At 42.3% G+C, this 24009-nt stretch overlaps 1 protein-coding gene across 1 annotated transcript in view; it reads right to left on the bottom strand.

Moving 5' to 3' along the window:
- CCDC13 (coiled-coil domain containing 13) overlaps positions 1 to 24009 on the bottom strand; it is a 28492-nt gene that overhangs the window by 4012 nt on the left and 471 nt on the right. Inside the window, exons 2-14 of the mRNA XM_057370855.1 lie at positions 22913 to 23022; positions 21742 to 21959; positions 18183 to 18331; positions 16124 to 16266; positions 13767 to 13856; positions 13404 to 13520; positions 12499 to 12603; positions 11117 to 11281; positions 10398 to 10574; positions 8777 to 8983; positions 7866 to 7984; positions 4730 to 4858; positions 2337 to 2491 (exon numbers count right to left, since the gene is read on the bottom strand). Of these exons, the coding sequence (XP_057226838.1) occupies positions 2337 to 2491; positions 4730 to 4858; positions 7866 to 7984; positions 8777 to 8983; positions 10398 to 10574; positions 11117 to 11281; positions 12499 to 12603; positions 13404 to 13520; positions 13767 to 13856; positions 16124 to 16266; positions 18183 to 18331; positions 21742 to 21953 (1768 nt within the window). The 5' untranslated portion in view covers positions 21954 to 21959; positions 22913 to 23022. The remainder of the gene's footprint in view (positions 1 to 2336; positions 2492 to 4729; positions 4859 to 7865; positions 7985 to 8776; positions 8984 to 10397; positions 10575 to 11116; positions 11282 to 12498; positions 12604 to 13403; positions 13521 to 13766; positions 13857 to 16123; positions 16267 to 18182; positions 18332 to 21741; positions 21960 to 22912; positions 23023 to 24009) is intronic.

The following is a 24009-nucleotide window of genomic DNA, read 5'->3' as shown; positions in this document are numbered from 1 at the left end:
TTGTCTTATATTGTATTATATGAATATTATATTATATTATATCTATCATATATCATTTATATAATATATATTATATTATACATATAATATATATTATATTATACATATAATATATATTATATCTCATATATAATATATCATATATGATATTATACTGCAATATCATAACACTGAAGTTCTAGGCTGGCATTGGGAACCACACCTGTGTTCTGCTTTTACTGTGCCCTGCAGTTGCTGTTTTGTGCTTGTGTTGTCATGCTGGTACGTTCCTGTACAACTTTCCCCAACTCATATCCCTCATAACATCAAATATCTTCAAATAAATACATTTGGTATTAAAACACTAAATCCTCCTCGTGTGGAATACCTGAAAGAACCTGAGTGGAGAGTAGTGAACTCTGACAAAAACAAATGAGAAGAAAAGACTGCATTGTATAACTAAAAAATGCTTTTGATCTCGAGGCTGTKCTTTACAGGGCTGAGGAAAACCTGCTGTTACTTACCTATCTCTCCTCTGGGATTATTCTTTGATAATTTGGAACTTGGATAAGACAGGGGGAAAAAAAGCACAGAAAATGAAAAGCCTGAATAATTTTAAAACACAACTGGGTTGTTTCCAGCTACTTAGCATCATTATCTACTTGCCTTGAATTGAAGAGACCAGAAACATTAGATTAGCAATTAGATCAGCTCTCTCCAATTTTGCACTCTCAGAAAGAAAAGAAAATATTATGTTAATTAGCAGGTTCTCTAGTCTCTATTTTGTATTCAAGCTTTTCATTTCTTCTTATTTCTTCAACCACTGGCATGAAAGCATTGAGAGATAACCTCCATGCTCTGCTGAAGAGGTGTATTACAGACAGTAGACTTGGTTCTTGTACAAACTCCAGAGAGTTTTGGCACATCACAAAGCTCTCATCAAAGCAGGGTAGTGAAATAGATTGTTACCTACTCATCTCGTGGATTTAGAGAGGATTTCTCCTTATTAGCCTTACAGCCAATCCTTTTCTACTTTTGCTTTTAGTCCTTAAGCAGAGGAGATTAATGAGCTAAATATTTAGTGAGAAGGAATCTGTCACACTGGGAGGAGCAGCTTCTTCCTCTGGCTATGAAATGCCAACTTCCAGGGATGAGTTACTAAAACTTTACTACAGCACAACAAAACTCAACCAAAATGCCTCAGGACCTGGAAAGTTTGTCTCTCTTGGAGCTTGCAAGGGGAAGTTTTTATAACAGAACACATTAACACTTGGCCTGTTGTACAGAAGTCTGAGYACTCAGAAACTCAGCTAAATTCTCTACAAGGCAGCACCAAAATGCTCCCACACCACTGGATTTAAATTTTCCTGCATTACTTTTTCTGCTTTCAGTTAATACAGGTGAAACAACTGAGAATCAGAGCTCACACAAAAACACATGAGAATGAGTCAGTGTGGGCTTGAGCCCTTTCCAAGGACACAACAATCCTGCTCGAAGGACTAAATCCATGTTTTACAGAGAAGAGTAGGTTTGAAGCACTCATTCAGTCCCCATTCACGATAAAGATTCTTCTGAAGGGCTCATCCAAAGTCTCTGATGAGGCTTAAGGTCCCTCTGGTCACCCTAACTCAGCCTGACACCATTTCAACACTGGCCAAATTGAAATTCCCCTTCCTGCTGCTCATCTCCTGGCATGTGAAATCTTTTTATTTTATGAAAATACACATAAAAGGGAAACCACTGGAAAAATTTCCTTAAGAATATGTGCCATTTTATTGGTTTAGACACTTTACAGAATCAGASTCCTTAAGCCATAAAAGGATCTGATCAGGGAAATAAAAATTTAACATCCACCATGAATTCTTCTTCTTTAACTACGCCGGTGAGGCTTTCATATTTATAGCAGGAGATTATCACGTTCGTGGGATAATAAATTACACCAGATCTAATTACTTCATCACCAGCAATAGTTTTTCAGAGGCACTGACAGGCCTTAAATTGGGATGCGTCCTTTAATTCTACCCTTAACCTTCACTGAATCCCTCAGGCACRAGTGCAAAGGGAGCTCGGGGCCTGGGGGCAACGCAGAGCAGGGGAAAGCTTTTTTCCTGGAGTTATCCACTGGAAACACGCTACAAAAATCCTGTTCCCTCTCAGAATTGTGAGCAAACCCTCAGGAATCAAGAGGGGCCAGGATTTTGCCTCCTGCCTCACTCCTGGGTCTGAGCAGGTCCCATCACCACGTGCGGGGTCAAGCGCTTGGCCGGGTTTGGCAGAGGGAGCCCAAATGTTGTCGCTGTCCATTAAGCCCAGAGGTGACACAGGGGACAGAGTTGTGGCTGAGGGCTCCCTCTCACCTGCTCTGCTCCTCTGGGGAGGTTTCTGTGCTGTTGTGCTGCTCCCTGGATCCCCCTGAAGCTTTTCAAGCTGCTGCTCCAAAAGGTCGCTTCTCCACTTCTCTTCCTGAAGCCTCTTCTCAGCTTCCATGGCTTTGTCACTGCATTCCTCTGCCCTGACAGGCAAAAAAAAAAAAAAAAAAATAGTTCAGCTCATTTGTGTCATGTCTATGTCAAATCAGTCTTGGTATTGAATCCTTCTTCTCAACAGAATGGAAAGAACTTTCCATGCATCCAAAGGCAAAAATCCCAGTGAAATTGTTTCACCTTCCCAACATGCAAAATATATTAATTGATCTAAATGAATACAGTTGGAAACAAAGGGTTTAGCAATGGTGGTTGCTCAGATCCCTAAACTCCGTCTCCCTGTGTGAATTCACCCCTCAGATGAGTGGGAAAGCTGTGGATTGCTGAGGAGAGATTTTATTACAGGAATAATAAACTGCATTTTTAAAACATTCTGGGGAAGTCTGGAAGGAAAATAGTTTATAAAAACACTGCCTAACATTTACGTAAGTTATCTGAGAGGAAGAAAAGAAACCTGAGGCTGCTTTTAATAAACTTGGCCATTAGACATGACCGTGGATGGGAGAAGGTGGAAAGGAAACTGATGGTGACAGCACAAAAGAGCAAATTGCCTCTCTCCATCCTGCATAACATCTCAGAAAATTACCTACAAAAATCTGATGTGCACCCACAGATGCTGTCAGTGGGGCAGTGACTGATACCAAATGATTTCAAGGAGTTTAAAGCTAAAAAAAACCCAAACTGACTCACTGTATTGGACTGAATRAGAGAATTTTCCTCCTGACCCCACGGGTGGAAGCTGATTACTCTCTGAATCAAGAGACTTGATTAGTTTATTTTCCTCCTTGTGACATAACTAAAAGAAAAAATATTACAACTATAATGAAATTATATCACTGTCTTAAAAATGTAGCTACAGGCAAGGCTCGACCTCCTGTGCCAATGAATTCCCAGGCTGGTGAAGTGCTCTGAGACATTTTAGTCCTCTCAGKGGTTCTGCATTCACTAAACTTTCATTTGACCTGGTGTTCCTCTGGCATTCACATTAGACAAAATGTGGAGGTAAAATGGCAAGATTGCAGGGTTTTTTTATGGAATCTTCTGCCAGGAGGATTMATTTAAACTAAAATGCTGTAGAAAAATCCCACTTGTAGCAATTCCCAGCGCTCTTCTCTTGATTTAAGCATTATCTCTGTTACCCGAGCTTTGTTACACCCCAGCAGGGGAGGGAGGAGGAGGAAAACCTGAATTTTTTAACATATATTCACATTGAAATCTGACTGGTGCTATATTACCCTGAGTCTTGCAAGAGTTATTGCACAGAGTCTCACAAAATTTATGTTACCTGCTTGATAAATGTGTGATAACTGTGGGGCTGCTGAATCATCAGTTTATGGCACATTTTACAAGCAACTGTGCATTTCATTGACTCTGTTTTTCATTATCCCATCTTGGTGGTGGCCACACTTCAGTTACCACTCACAGCCCCCTCCTCATCTGATTGCAYAGCTCTATTAAAGTCACCAGGCTTACAAACATGAAAAAGATTTTTCCCAGTATGTATTTTCAGAATTTAGCTTTAAAAGCATCTTTTCCACAGCTCTAAAGAAATAAAAATATGTATTTTTCTGACTGTGATTAATCATGCAGGACAAAAGTTATACAAGTGAGAATGATAACTACAGGAAAATAAAGCAAGTAAGCGAACAGTGCTTATTGTATTGACAAGCACCAGATGAAATTATACTTCCAATATTGGAATACAGAGTTGGGAATCAAGTAACACATGCTGGGAAAAAAAAACAGTAGCTGAAGGGTGTAAAAAAAATTACTTTGCTTTCCTTCCCTTCTAAAACATAGCTGGTTTTTAACATCATCTTATATGGAACTGAATCATAGCAAAGAAAATTAAAAAAAAAATCAGTTAAACCAGATTAAATTCATTTAGAAAAGGATACAGTAAAACTTAAAATGAATGTGAAGAGCTTTGGAACAGAATATTATAACTATAATTACAGTATTTACTACTGATGAATAATGCTGCTGCCTAAATAAGGCCATGCATATATAAATACAGGAATTCTGGTTTTATCTAGGTGCAGCAAGCTGGAAGATGGCTCCATTTTTTTTCTGCCCTTTGTTCTAAAAGAATAATAAAAAGAATGAATCATCAGCCAGGCAGGGAAATTGAGCAGAAAAAAATTGAAAAGCCCCTATTTAAGGCAAGGATCACAGCGTGTGCTGTACTGTAGTGCACATCCCAGACTCTGTGAAGTGTTCCCTGATCCCAGCACCCCACAAAGGATGCTGGTGGGATGAGGCTGTACCTTTTATGCAGCACAGACACCATTTCCAGGAGCTTTTTCCTCTCCACTTCAGCAGCCTGGCACAGAGCCCTGTGCTCTGTGATCTGTGTCTGCAGCACTTCCCAGCCCGAGCCGCCCTTGCCACTGGAGCTGAGAAAAGCACAAGCACACAGAGACTATTTCTCACTTCTTAAAGGAAAGAAATGAAACAAAGACAGGATTCGAGCAACATTTCAAACACACTTGTCTGAAGGTGAAGGCAGAATGCAGAGCCAAGCTCACTACCTCCCCCCAGCACCAATATTGAGACTGCAATAAATAGAACAGAAATATTTGGATATAAAGTCAGAGAGAATTTCATTAGAAAGCCATTTCCAGGCTGCTTCCCCTCCCCATCACCCCTGAAAACAAACTTCCACCTTTGATCAATTCATTATCGCTGACTCTCCTCCCACTGCTACTGCCAAAGTAAAAGAACATTCTATCTCCCAAGTGCTACACTAAACTATTAAATGCCCTGCTATTGATTTTCTCCCTCTGAAAGGCTTCAGGCAGCACTTGCACAATGCCTCTTCTCATGTCCAATATGTGATGAAAGGAAGGGGCAGTTTTCCCATGTATCCCATTATTATGTACTTCATTACTTCTCTRACCTCTCTGCATTCAAGAAGATCTCCTTTAGAAGAAAAAAAAGCAGGAGAAATATTGGTGGTTGGGAGGAAAAGTGGGGGGAAAAATCAGTGTCAAACAAGCAATCAATTACAAAATTAAGAGAGAAATAAGATGTTAGACCTCTTGGGCAGCTTCAGGTAGGAAGGAYGGCACAAGAAGCTTTCATTACAGAAACAAGGAAGGCAGGACAAGGATTTCCAGCACCTTCCTTGCTGGTAATGAGATTTCCATACCCACCTTCCAGGTGGGATGTTATCCCTGAGGAAGAAAGGCTCCGTGGGTGCCGACTCCACGAGCGTGTGGCCCATCCTGGACACGGTGCTGAGGGGAGCAAAGCTTTGTTAGGGGCCCCACACTTCCCAGAATTCCAGTCCTTTCCCAATGTCTGTGTTTTGTAGGGAAGAGCTCCCTCACCTCACGCCTTCAGCCAGCACTGGGARAGACCAGCCCAGCTCTCTGTGCAGTTTGGTGGTGTTTGAATGTCACAGATTTTCATAACAAAGTGAACCCATGCTCTGCAACAAGGTACACAACTTGTACCTCCAAATGCCCTTTAAAAAATATTTTACACCGTTTTCTGAAATCTGTTTTGTGAAAACCCTCAGGAAGATCTGTCAGGTTCACTGCTGTAAGGGGAGGAGCCAGATGAGTATCTGGAGTGTCACTTGCAGCCTGGATGAGTTTTATGCATAATTATATGTGTGTTTAGGACATCAGTTTTAGTGTGTGTGTTTGGGACATCTCATCTGAGTGTGTGTGTGTGTTTGGGACATCCCATTTTGGGGTGTGTTTGGGTCATCCCATTTTGGTGTGTGTGTGTGTTTGGGACATCCCATTTCAGTGTCTGTTTGGGACATCCCATTTCAGTGTATGTGTGTTTGGGACATCAGTTTTAGTGTCTGTGTGTGTTTGGGACACCCCATTTCGATGTATGTGTGTTTGGGACATCCCATTGTGGGGTGTGTGTGTTTGGGACATCCCATTTGAGTGCTTGTTTCCTCAATAGGAGCTCAGCTGCCCAAAGGCAAGTCCCTGCAGATTAACCCCACATTTCTTTAGGCTGTAGCTAACAAAAGGATAAAGCCCTAATCTTGTGGGAGAAACAGTGCTGCCTTCTAGGCAAGGAGTGGTTAATCCTAAAATCAAATTAAAGTTGATACTGACAGCCTTGGCCAAGCCTAAAAATGCAGATTTTTACTCTGCCATCCCTAAGGGGTTTAGCACCTATTCCCAGCAGGTTTCATTTCACCTTTTCTGATCTGAAAAGATGATTCACTACAGAGAAACAGAATCCAGAGTTCATCAGCATATTAAAGTTAATGGAAGGAGTGAGCCTTGCTGACCAAGTCATTAACAGCTCTCAGAGTTTTCAGGATCATTCATCGCCCACCTGACACGTCAGCTCTTTCCAAGACACAGCCCCTGGCCCTCTGCACGAGCAATAATTTATGCACTGCACTTAGTGGTTTCTACAAAGCCATTACCCAGTTTAGTTCCTGCTTACCATCAGCAGACACGTGAGGTTAAAAAAAAAAAAGGATAAAATATAGGTTTGTTCCACGAGAGCACAACAACTTCTGCAAAGTTAAAAAGGGGAGAATAAAAGCAGTCAGAAGGGTGCAGAAATTTTCAAATTAAGGATGGTTTAACTTTAACTCAAAAGCATAATTCTTCTTAAATTTTACAGTGATGTTCCACTTAGAGTCAGGGATATTCAGCTGATTTTAAAGACAAATTTGGTTTCTAAATAACGAGGTAGGAAGTTACACAGAAGGGATCAGTTGCAACTTTGACGGGATGAAAAATTTCCTCCTTCCCCGTAAGAACAGTCTCAAATCCTCATTGTCAATTAGCAAGAAAACCAGGAGCACTTATACAGAAAAGGCTATAACTTGCTGTAGTACCACGGCCCCTTTACACAGCCAGAGTGACCAAGAGTCATATCACTGTAAACAAAAATCAGATTTATCGCTTCTCTAAGATTAGTGTAATTTACACAGTCCTCAGCGAGGCTTTAAAAAGGGTGTTTGTTAAGAACAAATGATGTGGYGGGTTTTCAACATTTCTGCATGTAAATCCTACTCAAAGAGTATTTATTGATTTAAATAATGCACCATTGATTTAGTGCTCCCCTAAAATGGCATTTTGTATTAATTCCCCAGCCTGCTCATTAGAAGCTCTGTGTCTCATAAGGGAAAAGRCTCCCAGGCACTTAAGCTGACCACATAAACATTATCTGAGCTGCAGGAGAAGAAATAGCTGCGCTATGATCATGCCAAATCTAGTCATGCCTGCAAGTCTGCACATCCTTCTCTGCTCCAGGACAAAAGTCCAAGAGATAATGTGATTAGAGATTCCCATAAACTGCAAACAGGCTGCCACAGCTGTTGGCACAAGGCACTTGTGGTTTGATGAAACTCCCTGGGAAAACCAGGCTCCTGGATTACTCAAACAGCTTGAAATATTGACATTCTGGTTTTCTTACCGGGCAAATTCTGTCTTTCCAGCCTTGCTGCTGCCTGATCCCAGAGGTGCTCCTGCATGCCCGGAGGGTGGTGGATAAGCAGCTCCTGACCCGTCCCATGTGTGGGCAAATTTCTTCTGCTAATAGTGGAGCAGGTTACAAAGCCAATTACACAGTTCAGAGGAAAGCAGCTGCAGCAATGCCAAACCAACAGCTTATGATTATTACTACAAGCAGGCCAGAACTTTGGATTTACTGCACCTCCTCAGAAGCTTTGCTTCCATTTCTACCCATTGCAGGATGAAAACAAATCAGAAGTCAGTAAAAAGAGCAGATTATATGAAATCAGGGTGCACTAGAGAATACACAGTGCAGCACCATCACTGCCAGCACAGCTGGTTTGTGTCCCTAACCCAGGTTTTATCCTGTTCAGTGCCCCAGCCCCCATTCCTGAGGTATGTGGCACATTCACAACCTCACCATAACCCCAGGAAGGGTTTGGATCAATGGAAATGGGATAACTAAACACTTTTAACAAATCCTGACTGTCAGACAGCAGTAACTGGGTACTTGCTGATGTTGGTCTGACACATTTGGTTGCTTCCTCCTTCCAGCAGCCAAGGATGCTGAGCACTGAATCCCCAGTGCAGCCCCAAGTCCTGCTGTCAGTCAGGGACAGTCCTGACATGGGGCCATGTGCGGGTGTCATTGGTATTTCTGTGGTTTCTGCTGCTTAAACAGCCTGAAGTTATGCACAAAGGAACTGAGGAGCTACAAAAGAGAATTCCTGCTTTATCATTCCATCAGCAGAGACTGTCAGTAGGACAGGGATTACTGTCTGAGGCAGCAGCCATCTCAGATAACAAGGAAGTGGAAGAGCACACCTAAAATGATTACCAAGGGTGCTCTTCTAATTAATTTGTTCTGCCTACCTGAAGTGTGAGCTGCCCAATCTTCTCCTCCAGCCTTTTAACCTTTGTTTCTCGGTCAGCCACCAGCTCCCTGAGCTGCTCTATCAGGGAGTTTTGTTTCTGAACCTCCTCATTCAAGTGCTGCCCCATCATCTGCCGGGACTCCTTGTTCTGATCCTCCTTCTGGCTCAGGCCCTTTAAGATCTCCTGCATTTGCTTCTGCTGGCTCTGGTAAAATAGAAACGGGTGAAATCTTTATTTTGTACACAATGATTATTTCCACCCTCCAAGACAAATATCCATTTAGGAGTGGTAGGGCAAGCCCCTGCCCTGCCAAGCCTGTTCCTTGGTGGGAGCACACTGGTGTCACTCACTGGTGCCACTTTGGGAATTTGATTTGTTTTGTTGACCCGAGCAATGGTCAGATTCAATTTGCTGCCAGCTCTGCAGCTCAGTGTAGCAGAACACAGATCATGAAAGGCTGGCCTTAGACAAAGAAGTGGCTTTTTCATAAACTGAATGAAACTCGAGATTTCAATGTGCTTTTTGTGGAATTAGAACATGATCAGATTGTGGGATAGGGATATTAAAAGCTGAGAGTGCTATGGGGTGACAGATATGAGGCCAGGCTGCTTCGCCAGTGGGTTTTGGAGGTTTTTTCCACACTGACAAATCTAATACCTGTCAGGCAGTTTGTTCTGTCAGGCCAACAACCTGTGAGTAAAGTGCCTCTGTGATAGAAAGGATAAAACAGATTAACCATTCCTTCCCAAATATACTTGCATCTTTCTGTAATAATTTTAATAGGAATACTCAGGAAAAGTGAGAAATGTCCTTTGGCTCCCCTAATCTGCTGGTCAGCACCCATGTTCCCCACAGGGCTTGGTGTGAGAAGGGTGAATGCCAGCTTAGCTAAAACCTACTAGAGCAGCAAGGAAATCTGAGTGATTGGAAACCAGTGAGGAGCTGGATCAGGAAAAACAGAATCAACCCTACTAAGAGCTGGCATATTCTCTACTATATTTGCTATTTTAATTGAGGAAAGTTATTTAGAATCATGGCAGGACCATGACAGTMGCCATGTATTTCTTCCTCAGCATCTTGAGTCTCTGCTAAAACTCTTGGGCTTAAAGAGGCCAAATACTCTCAGCTCCAGCTCCTGCAAGTTCATGGTTTAGTACTCATGGTTCAGATTGTGTGTTTTGGGCTGTGCAACAAAATAAATTGAAGTTTTGTTACAAACAAAAGAATTCCTGCAAGACTGCAGGCATTTTAAGGGAAAAAAAAATCTACCAGTGGAGCTGAAAGTAGAACAAAGAATAAAGGCCAGCTCCTTGGGTCAGGACTGAAGCACTTCCTCTAACTATTTCAATCCTTCTGCAAAATGTTTCTTCCAGTCCCTGCAGCTCAGGGCCATTTGACTGCAAGTGTCACACCTGGTGCTCTCTCACAGCCTTTACATGGCCTGATCCAAACTGCAGGAGGACTCCAGCTGACAAGGAAACCTCTGGCTGTCACAGTGGGACTCATCAGGCTCCTGCATAGCCTAAGGCTGTGCGTGCCATGAAATGACATCGCGTTTTATCACCTACAGAAAGAGGGCTGTTCTGCAGGGGCTGGGACCAACAGACACAGACTGTACCAGCAAGGCATCTATGAGCTCATCATCGTGTTTCCCTTTCTCCAGCAAGGTTGCAATCTGTCCCTTCAGCATCTTCACTTCTCCACACAGCATTGTGTTCCTGGCTTTTGAGGCATCGAGTTTTGTTTTCAAATCCTCGTGGCTTTTTTGGAGAGTGTTGTGTTCCCTGGCGAGTTTCTGCAGTGGTGCAAAATGAAATGAAAGCTATAACATCACCAAGCCCCAGGTGCTGTGGTGAGCAAAAAGAATCACACATAACCTGGTAGAATCTAAAAAATGGGACTGGCATACTGTATTATTCCTAAGGAAGCAGAAATTATAAATGCTACTTGCTGCCTGCTTGCCTGTGTCCAAAAAGGGTCTGTCTGCTCAGAAATCCAGGGGGACCAGAATGATTGTCCACTGTTCTGGATTCTGGTTCTCCATTATTCTGTTCAAATGGAGAAGCCCAGAGCCCTACAGTCACAGGACGTGGGAGGGGATGTCTGTGTTTGGAATGAAGAATGGTCAAGGGGCCAAGGGGTGAGAGGGATACTATGGATTTTGGATGCAGCTGTAGCAGGGTTGGGCTGTGAAGTGGGGCAGAGCTTCCTGCAGCAGATCAGGTSGGGGTTTGTGAAATGGTTTTTTGGAAGGGTGTAACACACCCTGAAGGCAGGACAAGTCATTACACACTTCTCCACACCCAAACAGGACTCTGACAGTTCACAAGATTTTACCTCCAAAGATTCTTTCTTTTCTTTTTCCAAGTTTCGAATCTTCAACAAGTTCTTCTCTTGGACTGACAACTTCCTTGGATCAGCAAATCCCACCAATTCCTCATCCATGTCAAGCAGTGAAGCTCTGAGCTTGTTTTGACTCAACTTATGCTCCAGCTCTCGAACCTATGGCASAAAAATGACAATTCACCCAGAGTTTTACCAGGGGCACAGTGGTCCAGCACCAACGAGGACACAGCCAAAGGCAGTTCAGATAATTCCTTGATATTGTCATGGTTAACTAACACAGAGCAGTGTCTGGTCTTCYAAATGTCAATTTAGCTGCTAATAAACATGCAGATTTTAGGGCATCTGTGCAGGAAGGAGATCTGACACCAGACCTATGGGAGATCCAAACATGGGAGATCTGTGCCTCAGTGGAGCCAAATGTGGAGACCAGGCACAAACTCCAGAGCACTGGAATTGCTGCTGTGTGAAGCCAAGTGAACTCAGCTTGTCAACTTCTCACTGCAGGCTGCTTTCTGTCAATAGAAGAAATGGGGCACTGCCTCAGCTCAGCTCTCTGCCCTGCTTTGGAAGAACCTGCCTCACTTTTGGTGCAGTGACTGGATTTATAAGACTCCCACAGAGTACAGAAGGGGCCTGAGGAGTGTGGCTCAAGGAGAAATCTCTCCATTACAGCAGAGAACAGTAGGCACAGTGTTCACATGMATCCCAGGCAGGGGGTATACCAGAAGGAAAAGGAATTTGCTTAAGGGAAAGCAGGGGTTAACAATCCCAATCAACAGGAGTGCAAAAAAATCACAGTTTGATGGCATACAATTAAACAATTGAACAGCAGAAAAATAGGAAAATTACATGTCAAATTGCCTGAGAGAAGTTTTATTTAGATGCAGACAAAACTGCCTCCCTGCCTCCTGCTGACATTTCAGCTAAACTCTGCCCTTCAGAAGACTCAAGAGTTAAAGACTTTACTGGGGCTCCCGAGGGAAGAACTTGAAAATCTTATCTGGCCTCAATTCTTCCCATCTGACTCCAAGCACTGAACAAAGGTGTCTAAGTCAGAGCACAGACACTGACAGAGCTCYTTCTGTTCTCAGTGGAGAGAGGCACCTTCAAAACACCCTGGGACTTGAACTAGGCTGCCACAGCTCTCCAAGGTCACTGAACTCCTTCCTTTGACACAGATGTGAAAGATTCCCAGCTGAAACACCAAAGCTTGCACGGCTGCAACAGGGTAATTAACATGGTCTGCACACGTCAACACAGAGATGTTAAGAATTAATGAAGAACTAACAGGAGCTTTACCTTAAATTGAGGTGATAGTYATACTTAGAAAGAGAATTCCAGCTGAAATGGCCCCATGCAGGGTTATAACTCACCTTGCTTTGGAGAATAAGAATTTGCTGAGCCCGTCCACGCCAGCTGCCAGAATTGGTCAAGAGACTTTGGATATTCACATCTTCCCCAACTTCATTGGCTAAAAGCTGGGAAAAAGGGATTAACATCAACAATAAAGCTTAAATAAATGTGTTGGGGAGAGGGGAGGAAAAGAAGCTCTCTCTAACAGGGAACACAAGCAGTCTTCAATATACACAATTATTTTTGATAGAATGTATGTTTAACCATAACTAACCAGGAAAAGTAGAGATATTGTCTTCATACACACCAATGATTGAGCCAATCTCCCTTGCACAATTCTGACACAGCTAAACTTAGTATGAAGAGCATTTAAATTATTTATAAAGAGGTCAGCAGAATTCTATTTTTAGGACCATATTCTCTAGTCTGATCTGCATTGCAGGTCTCCTACACAAAGTAGAGAAACCAAGGGAATAAGAGCACATAGGAACACTTAAATCCATCATGAATCAGAGGAAAAGGTTATTCTGGATGTCACTCCAACAAACTCTTTAAACAAATGCTTTAGTTCAAGCACAACCTTTAATCCTATTGATTCCCAKGGGACTGAAACCTACATTAAAAGTAAATATATAATTAAATGGATGGGAAAGGAGGAATGAACCTGGATGTATGTCACAAACAGTTCTGCTGATCTGGGATTTTAAAATTTTAAAGGATCTGTGCCCATTATAGCAGTGGGAATAGTGGAAACAGTGGGGGCAGAGCATGAGAACCCCATGGGCACAATTCCAATTTCGTGTCTTCCTTACCTCCCTGCTYCACTGGAATAGTTCATGGGGGCTAATCAAAGGCCAAAAGCTTCCCAATTTCCCAAGAACCTCTAGCAGGGATCCCAGCCCCAGACTGTGTCCTGCAGTGGTACCTTCTGAGTCATCTTCAGTTCCTGTTTCACAGACTGGAGCTGGTTCCGATATTCCGTCACTTTTAGGTTGGCTGCATTYAATTTTTCCTGCAATGCTTTCACCTCTGGGCTCTCAGCCTTTGAGGAGAAAAATGTGCTTAGTGAGAACAGAATCCTCAGGGGAAAGAAACTGAAGCGATTAGATTCCATCAGGACCACAGATTTTTTTTTTTTTTCCAAAACTAATTTTTGGGGTATAGAGGAGGTACACAGGAATGTGGTCCCAAAATTAATGACAATTATCCTTGTCATAAGGAAAGGACTGCACAAAAGAGAGAGCTGAGTATCAGCTCCTGATTTCCTCATTTCAATTAAAATTCCTACCAAGTTTCCTTCCAGCATTTTCAGAGTTGATTCCTTGATTCCTGCAGTATCACCACCRAGGGAATGGATTTTGTCTGTGGCTGCCTGTAGCTGGAAAAGAACCCCACTGTTACTGTGGAATGGTTACAGAGAATAGCATCCCTCCAAGGAGTATTAATTAGCAAAAAAGTACAATTTGGATGTTTATTTACTTGGAAAAAAAAACCCCAACCTTAATTTTCTCTTGTTTTTAAACACAATCAGTAGGAAAGCAACTTTTTTTTTCTTCCCAAAAAATCATGTGTTATTTTACTGAGGAATAACTTCAGAAGATATCTCTGACTTGCTGAGATGGGATCAGATGGAAAGTATGGAGACCCCTGAGGCATTTTATCACCAAAAGTACCTAAAATTAATGTTTATGTACACAAATGTAAATCCTGTCCAGCCCAGGATATTTCATGAAAAGCAAATAGTCTACTCACTAGAGGAATATAAAAGGAAAAGTGACTACCTGATTCCCTAAAAATGAGTTTTAATGGTGTTAAGGCTCTTTTTCTTTATCTGGCAACTCTAAAGTAGCATTTTTTAACCCATGAAGAGAAAAACTGTCTCCTCTTGCTTCGCACAGCAAAGGAAGACAGACATACCATCTCAATGGCTCTGAATCATGCCCTGTGTTGCTGTTCAAAAGACTTTGAAATGGATGGGAGTACAGGAATTTGGGGCTGGGAAGACCAGAAAGTCTTGCTTTAAAGGCTTGGGACTTCATTCTTTGAGGTGGGTGGAAAATCTTGATTATTTGCCTGAATTAAAGAAAGCTCTAAGGAAGAGCTCCTTCATTAAAGGGGCATCTGGGGGAAAAAATGTAACTCAGGGCCAGCTCTAATTTCATGGGTTAGGGCCACTCTTTCTACCCAGTTCATGCAGTTTTGTTGTAAATGGACTGAGAATGAGGAATTTCAGTTGGAGGTGGCAGCTGCTGGCCCAGGTTCTGAGGAATTTTTCTGCAAATATCCCTTTGCTTACATGGACCACCCTTTGCCAAGTGATTGCTCAGTGGCCAGACCTTCCATTGTCTTTGGGGGAACATAATYGTGTTAAAATACTTATGATTTACAGATTTTTCAGTTTTCATGCAAGCAAAAAGCTATACATTTACAAAATAAGTGTTTGCTATCTACCACTCAATAATTTTGATAGATACCTCCTAGTGTCAAATATTGTTTGAATTTTACACATCTTCATCTTTTGTCCTGAAATGGCTGTGGTCCATTCTCATTGGGTCAAAATCTAGAATATTTCAAGTTTCTCTTTGAATAATGGTCATAACACTTCTGCAGTAAGGGAGTAGAATCAAGTTGATTTTTTTTTCTTAAATTATTCATGAATTGCTCCACTACCTGTGTGATTTTATAGGTTCCAAACTACACCTGATACYTCTTTGYCAACCTGCCAACTGYTTGACAAGACCCCTCTGACCAGAAMATTGTGGATTTATGCAGCAGTTCTCCAAAATTTGATTTAATCTGTGACTTCTTGATCTTTCAGGCAGCTGGGGTACAACTCAGGTAGATGCATGGCTCATGATAATAAGTGATGGTGAAAGATTGAGTCAAAATGCACTTGTCAGCATTATCGATTCATTTAACTGGTGTCTTCTAAGAAAGCAAAGTTCAGGGRAAAAAWTAAAAATTATTTTTAAAAAAATCACCAATATTGTGCAAGGAAGAGGAGCAGTAGCCAAAGGACAAAGCAAACATTGACATCAGGACACCTCATTTTCAATTCAGCAGCAACCTGAGTAAAATTACTTCTGTGAAAGGTTGGCACTTTTCAAAAAGTCACAGTAAACCAGAAAAATTAATCTGCCKGACTGAAGAACTGCAGTCTTATGTGATATAATTTGGTGTTGTCTCAGTTCTGTAAGTACTTATTCCAGAAAACAGCTTTCCTTATGGTGATGACAACAGCCTAGAAGAACAAAGAACTAATTACTGACCAGTATTAAATGAGGTGGGAATGTAAAACATATAGGAATGAAATTTTCTCCTCCTCACAAAAAAAAAAAAAATCAGAAAAATATCATTACCAGACTGGTAGAAAAGTGTCTGTGCTTCTACAAGTGGACATCCCTAATGCTGTTTAATAAATCCTTGGTTCATTATGACCTGGGGGACATCCTTTCCTAGCTCCTCCTGTCTGCAGAGGGGAAACAGCTGAGGGCACACACCACGGACAGAAATGACCACATCCCAAAGCAAACAYGGATTTAAGTGCAAATTCAACATGGGAACATGAATCAAATCCATTTTCTAGCCCAAAGGCTGGATTTCCATGTTTTAGRATGCAAAAAGAGAACAAGAAAAACGCCTCACTTCTCTCTCCAGCTCCTTGATTCTGTGATTCAGTTGCTTCACTCTGGCTTTCTCACTCTCAGCCTCAGCAGTCATCTCACGGTTCTTTTTGGCCAACTCAACTATTTTAGTGGCTGCCACATCTCCAGCTAAGCCAGACACCCCTGCAAAGAACACATAAAAGCAGAGGAYACATCTTACAGGCAGGATTCAGAACAGATGATGCTTTTGTTCTCTGTCACAATGTACTTTTATTGTCCCATCCRTTCCTCTCAGAGCTGTGCCAGGCACTTAAATGAACAAGTGAGGGAAGAGATGTCAGAGGTGCCAGCTGCATGGGTTGGTCCTTTGATTCAGCAGCTCACCATGGCCACACTTCACACTTTAGCAACAGCCACATGTCACAAGGCCACAGCAGTGGATGTAGCAACATTATTACCCAGAGAGGGCAGAGGTGTTTCCGGCTCGCTGCTGGGTAGGACAGTTAGGAACAGTATTATTTGGCACATCACAGAAAAAGACAACACTCTGCTTTGCCTGGTTGTTTACTACTGGAGGAGTTGCTGGAACAGAGGTGTGAACATTTCTAGACGTCTCAAAGGTCAGGCACAATATTACAGTYGGGTCCTGGACAAGGTCCAGGAAATTTCATTGTACCTATTTATAACTCCCTGGGGATTATACAGGGAGCTTTACTGTACGACTCTTTTAATTACTCTTTTAAACAGCCATGTCACTGGCTCCCTCATCAGGGAGGGTTTGATTAGTGCCATGAACAAAGCAAACCCCAGGTGTGGCTGCTGTGTCACTTGGCTCTGGTTAACATCACCCAGGTGAAGGAAAGCTCTTGTACAACGTCAAAATCAATGTCATGGCAAACAATGTCCACAGAAACCTCCAGCTCAGCAATGAACATGAGCCTGCAACAACAAACCCTTGGTGGGGTGTGAAGACTGAACTTGGCTGCTGTCATTCCTCTTAACTCTTTCATCCTCCTTCAGTGCCCTGCAGTAATGACATTTCTATGATATTCAAGAACTGGGGTGGCAGATCACTCACAAGGGGATGCTGATCCAGTAGAACCCCAGAGACATTAAAGGGGCTGCACAGAATACAGCTGAGAACAGAATGTGATTCTATACCACTGTTTAAAAACCTTGTGGAAAATATAAATGTATTGCTTTAAAAGCATATATTTCAAAAGCATTTAAAATGCTTTTAAAAAAGCATTTAAAACAAATTTATTATTTTTAAAAGCATTTCCAGTCTTTTTACTCCTTCATGTGGTTGTGTTTGCCCTCCCACCTAGGAGTTACTTTTACCTCAGTTTTGAGGATAAACGGCTGCTGAGGACCACAGTAAATACTAAATTTACCAAAGCCAGGCTGGGTTTTCCATGTTAAATTGATGGTTTTCAAATGCACTGCACACACTCAACCAAAGCTTTYCATTCCCAAGCAATGTGGGGATTGCCACAAATTGCAGACAGAGAAAACAGAGACAAGGGGTTGGTATCAGCCAGAGGAGCTGCAACAGCACATCTGGCTCCTGGTCCTGACCAGGAAGAGCTCATCCCCTCTCCTACAGACAAACTACWGCTGGTTTTTAAGAATTAAGGTGTAATTTAATGTTATTTAATTCTCTTTGTGGCTGGTTTCCCCTTTYTCTCAAGCCTGCTCCTCACTTCTGTCCTGACCAACAGTGGCACCCAGTGGAGGAGGTGCAGCCTGCACAGCTCAGTGCTCTGAGGACACTGAAATCACTTTAGAAGCTGAATTTTGCATTCATCCAGCATCCTGCCTGTGCCCTATTCAGGCAGAAAAAAAAAGGAGCCTGAATAAGGAATTTAACTCTACATAGCAGAGAAAGCTGCAGCACAGCTCTTTGACATGAACGAGAGGTTTTCCAAAATACAATTTCTATGAAAGATGTTTCTGTGTCAATAATAACAAGTTTACAGATCTGTGAGGAACAGAGATCACTGTGCATCCTAMAAGAGCACCATTCTTTTCAGGGACGTTTTTCTGTCATCAGCATCAAGCRAACCAACATGGTGAGAATACAAAGYTGCTKYGTTTACCCGACAGAGCCAACCTGTCCTCCTGCACGCTTTTCTGGAGCTGCTTGATTTCAAAATCTTTCTCTGACACCAGTTTGTAGAGCCTRCAGTTCTCATCCCGGACCTCTCGGAGCTGATTCTGCAGCTGCTCATTTTCAGCCTCAAGAAAACTGTGGAAAAAAATAAACCATAATGGCAAATAATGTACAAATAGGTGCTCCTAGAAATCAAATCAAAACAGCTGCATGATAGATGGGATGAGGTTACCAGGACTGAGCTTACTGAATTAAGCAGCATAAAAACCTAAACTGCAAATAAGAACACGAGCTGATTATTTGATCTATTCAGGTAACTACTTTAAAATAAATCTGCACTTTTTTGAGCTGTCTGGGGCAAAACACTACAGAACAGGTGTATTTTCGGTGCTCTTGAGGTTACCAGATAGTGTCACCTCACTCAGTCTTACCTGGTTCTTCAGAGGGAATCAGGCAGCATTCAGCATGTGGGACATTCAGGATTTATTTTCTGCACTTGACAAAGCCAAGAGAAGCCAACAGAGCATCGGCTACAAAGCTGCCCCTGGGKTCCTTTAAAAATGAATGTTTTAGAGCAATTCATAAAAGACTGATTTCCTGTGGCCTCAGCTGATTCTCTGGGAACCCCATGAGCATGGACTGGCATCAGTTTGTATTGTTAATGGTGCCTTTTGGAATTCATTTAGGAATAGAGAATCTCAAAAAAAGCCCTATSAATGGGAAGAAATAGCCTTGCTTCTCCTATTCTTCAGTACATTTAAAGGCTTCATCTCTCTAAGACATCCAGAGAATTAATAACTTTAATCTCTTTGCTGTTCTTACGTGATGGGTCCTCCAAATATAAAATCCAGGAGCTGTGGCCTCAGGGGCTCAATTAAATCATGGGAATTCAGAATTATCTGAGCTCCCTGACACAGGATCCTTCAGCAAACTTGGGAATCCATACAATTATTGATTTTRTTGGTGTCATTTGGGCTGCCCACCTGCTGTTGGTGGAAGATGAAGGTGTCCTGTGCCCTATGATTCCCATGTGGAAGTTCCTGATACCCTCCAGAATCTCAGATATCATCAGACACCTAAATCAGCTGGATGAATTGACTCCCAGATTATTATCCACAGGGTAACCATAAATGTTTCCATTTTGGAGATTTGATTTGCATGAAGCAYATTTGTTACAGTATGTATATGTAGACACAGCCACCGCAAAGTYAGGCATCTCAATAATCATCTCAATCTTTTTTTATTCCAAAGTTTAGCAAGCTTTTAGCCCCCWCTGGACCTGAGAGTTTTTAAATGCACCCTCCATGTACCCATGTCGAATAAATGACCCCTTAAAGCAATGTCATAAACAGCACAGCCGGTGTAGGAGAGGATTCACAATCCATAATTAAGAAATGCACTTGTGTTTAATGCTGCAAATCAAAGGGAGATCAAAGGCAGCTGTTTACAAAGGAGAAGAAAGCAAGGAGCAATGTGAGCAGAGGCAGAACTGAGTTATTCCCACATGAACCACTCAGAGAAATGAGCAACAAAACTCAGATCCAATTAGAGACACTTGAACCAAAAGACTTTCAACAGTTGGGGGATTACCATGAAAAAAAGATTCTAAGCTCTTAACACACCTGATCAGTGAAGTCTTTCTCAGAGCTGGAGTCCAAGTCTTGAGAAAAAAAGCTCTTAAAGGAGGATGGATAGAAACCGCAATTGCACAGAGCTGGAGTATCCCCTGAGGAACTTCCCACCCCATCCCACAGTGACTCTCCCTGTCACAGAGGTAGCAGGTTCCACCCAAGTGTYTCAGCTCCAGAAAATCAGCTAAAAGAAGCTCCAAAAGGTGGCCCTTTTCACTGTAGTTCAAGGAATCAGAGGCAGGTGAAGGTTATCAGCAGGGCTCTGCCTGGAATTCAAGTGTTTTCCTAACCTGCATGCCCTGTTCAGGCCAGAAAAATAGTAAGGAATTTAACTTTTGTCAAATTGTGTCTTTTCCAATTCTTGTTACAGACTCTCCAGTTGATGGGGRGAGTCACTTAAATATATTTGAATACACCAAACAAGGAAGGGTGAATAAAGTTAGAGAGAGAACATGACAGAGAGGCAGAAATATCAGCTAAACAATTGCCTAAACAAGATTTGAGAGCAGGATGGGAGGAAGGAGAAAAGAATTCCCAAGGCTCAGAGGATGGAGGACTTCTGAGAGGAGAATGTTTTCCAAGTGCTGCTATAAACAAGTGACAAGCTGAAATCACTGCCACTGCAGGCCATRTGGAGTCCTGTGATCCTGAACAATCCTCTGATGTGTTGTCATGGGAATACAGCAGAGCACATCCTGGTGAATCCCTTCCAGAAACAAATCCTGCCTGGATTTGATATGCTCACAACCACTGCTCCCCTGAATGCACACAAGCAAAGGACAATGCAGATAAATCTGCTACACCTGTCATGTCAAATGGGGGCCTTTGGCAGCCAGTGACACACAAACAGAGGTAAATAAAAACTCTGGGATTACTCAGGCCTTAACTACTGAASTCTAAATAGCAGAGAACTGCTGGGACTTTCCTGTACTCTACACACTGCACATGTTGTGCCACTGGAGTAAACTCCTCTCCTCTCCCAGACAAACATCTGATCCATGGGAATCAGCCTTGCAGATTTTTTTTWAAAAATCAGATGTCCGTCATAATCTTCTATACATTATCAGGACAAAATGTTGAAGGGTTGACAGCTGGTASAGGTCAGATCAGGAGCTTGCCTTGGCAATTCAGACAGCTCTGGTGAGGGACCAGTGTGCAAAGGAATTTCTTCACCTGGTTTCACCACTACCACAGAGCAAATCCCTGAACAGCCAGCAATGCAGACATCTTTGGGGTGTATCCAATCTCAGACCTGCTCTAGTTAGGAAAAGAAGTATTAATTAGCTCAGAAGGAAARGCTGGCCATATCCTGGGAGGAGAAGAAATTATTTGAGCTGGGGTTTCAAATCTCTGCTCCAGTAAGTAATGTACTCATTTCAAAAAACACCAAGATTAAGGGAGATCCATACCAAGATGCCCAATGTCTTGGTAATCTTGTGATCCACTAGATCAGGATATATTGCAAAGAAAGCCCAGGGAGCACTTTACTCCACTGCAGACCTTTGGCTTGCTCTCATTAGCTGCTTTGCCTCTGTCYATCTTTGGAAATTATTAATGTAGGGAAACTGCTTCCTTAAGGCTAGGCAGGAACTAATTAACAGTTCAGAGGGTGTCAGRGATCCATCCCAAAAGGCTGGGTTTTGCTAGATAGTACCTGGCTGCCCTAATGTCATGATAGTACATGTCACCTTAAACCCCCTCTGTCATTGCRCTCTTCATTTGTGAAACACTGATAACAAGGTCACTGCACCACACCCTGAGGATAATTAGGGACAGGGAGAATCTCCTCAGGATAATGAAAGYGCAGTGTGAAGACAGAAGATGTCTTGTCACCTTAGTAATATTGAGTTTCATGAGAGCATAAGCCAAATACTTCAGTGATTTCCTGAAGGAATGGTGCTGCCACACCTTTACCTTTTTCTGCCATCTTCATTTACAGARGATCTTTTCAGCAGGTTTAGATCATCCAGGCTTCTTAAGGTCTCCCKTGAGCTGCCAGTGTCCTTCTGACTGCTCTGCTTCTCCTTCTTCCTCGCYATCACATTTTGCAGCCGCTTTCGTTGTTGCTCCTGATAAGTCTTAAACTGGCTTTTTAAACCTTCATTCACTTTCAYGTCTGACTCCATTGTTCACTAAAAGCGTAACAAGAGGAAAATAAAAAGTGACAGAGAGCAGAGATCAGCACTGCTTTGGAAAACATTCCCTTCTGGCAGCTGCTCCACAGCTTTTCCTCCCTGACCTCTGTCCAGTCTCCCACCACCTCCTTCTCCTCCTCTCCAGCCCCACGGCCTTGTTTCAAGTGCCTTTTTCCATAAATGGCTTTTAARCAGACTTTAAAAAAAGTTGTCGGGTCTTTTTCACTCCAGAATTCAAAAAACAACATTTCAAAATGTTCTTAAACAGATCTGTTTAAATAAACATTTTAGGAGAGGAGCAGGTTGAGGCCAAATCCAAGCAAATGTGGCAGCCACGTGACACTGGCTGAAGGGAGCATGGARTGTTTGGGGCCATGCAGCCTCCCTGCCCATGTTCAGGAAAGGTGCAAATCCCCCCATTTTTGGGTTAACGGGGGACTGATRGGAAGAAAAATCTTATTTTCTCCTTGCACTTCCTTTGGGCAAGACAAGAATGTGGCTTACACCTTTACTCCAGATTTCTAATCACTGAGTGATAACATTAAATGATGAAATAACAATATATTTATTATTAAATATATTCAATTATACATATATATACATTTTATATCTATATATATATAAATAAATATATATATATATATATAAATATAGCATATTATTATGTAATAATGCAGCTACTCAAAGTTTCTGAGGATGAAAAAAGACAACCAGTTTTCTGATATATTCCAGCCCCCTTCTTCTGTGTGACATGGATTGTCAGCAAAATACCCCTACAGCACCTTTGATCTAGGCAWATCAATCCATAAATACTTCCAAAGGCACACCCTGCACTGAGTAATTAATGCAGGCCCTTTCCCACACTGAAGGAAATCCAATTATCCTGATTAATGCAACAAAATGCAGCGTGTCCCTTTGTGCCTGTGTGTACCTTATGGGAAGAGACTCACCTGGACAAGGTGCACTGAGGATTGACAAGTGCAAAGAGCAGAGTCTGGTGCCTCTGCACGGCCCTCAGGGCTCTGGTATGAGGCATCAAAGAATTACTGAATCATTAGGGCTGGAAAATTAATTTTAATTGATTAAGGTTGATTCTGTGATTTGGAAAAAGCCTATAGAGATAAGGAGTCCATTCACTTAGGAAAAATGTATATGAAATTTAGGCAGCCTTTCAGGTTTCAGTAACCTTTGGGTTGATAACTAAATTTATAATTACATTGGACCTCTCTAAATTGGATAAATTTAGCCACTGACCTTAAAGATAGCAAAGATAAGCAAGAACCTCTTCAAACAGTAGTTRTCTCTGTTCTGAAAATATCCTAGCATTCCTAGTAGAGTAGCTATTTCAGGCCTTAAATCATCTTTATCATTTTTCTCAGCACTGTGTTTACTATTTGCACTGTGCTGATTAATTAATTTACTATTTTATTTATTTATTTATTTACATGTCTATAGGCCAGAAACGTGCACAGTACTCAAGGTGCTGCTCCATCACACRATGCTACAATGGCAAAGCGTTCTAAGATCTTTGAGTCCAACCATTATCCCAGTGCCACTACCAAACCGTGTCCCCAAGTGCCACATCCACGTGTTTTTTGAACACTTCCAGGGATGGTGAYTCCAACACTTCCCTGGGCAGCCTGTTCCAMTGCCCAGCCACTCTCCGGATGAAGAAATATTCTGCAATGTCTCATCTAAACCATCGCTGGCTCSAACCAGGAGGGCTCCAAGGCAGGGTCACCTGGAGCAGGAACTCATGAAGGGGCCTTGGCAAAGTCTCCAGAGAAGGAGGCTCCGCACTCTCTCTGGCCAGCCCTTTCCCTCAGCGGAAAGAATTTCTTGCTCATTTTCTGGCGGAACTTTTTTGCGGTTCCGTTGACAAATTACAATTGCAAACCTTTAACTGCAATTGTCATTCTCCTGCCTCGCCCTGTGACCTGCCAGGACCTGCCAAGTCCTGGCAGGCAGAGCCGCGCTGTTCCCCTCCCATCCCCATAGCGGGACCTCCTGCCCGCGTTTCCCGCACCCCTGGCGGCCTACCCGAAGC

Source organism: Malurus melanocephalus, unplaced genomic scaffold (genome assembly GCF_030028575.1).
Source record: "Malurus melanocephalus ecotype Western Australia unplaced genomic scaffold, MMel_1.1 scaffold_135, whole genome shotgun sequence".
Lineage (NCBI taxonomy): Eukaryota > Metazoa > Chordata > Aves > Passeriformes > Maluridae > Malurus > Malurus melanocephalus.
The sequence above is the reverse complement of the archived record's forward strand: the minus strand, read 5'-3'. Positions and strand labels throughout refer to the sequence as shown.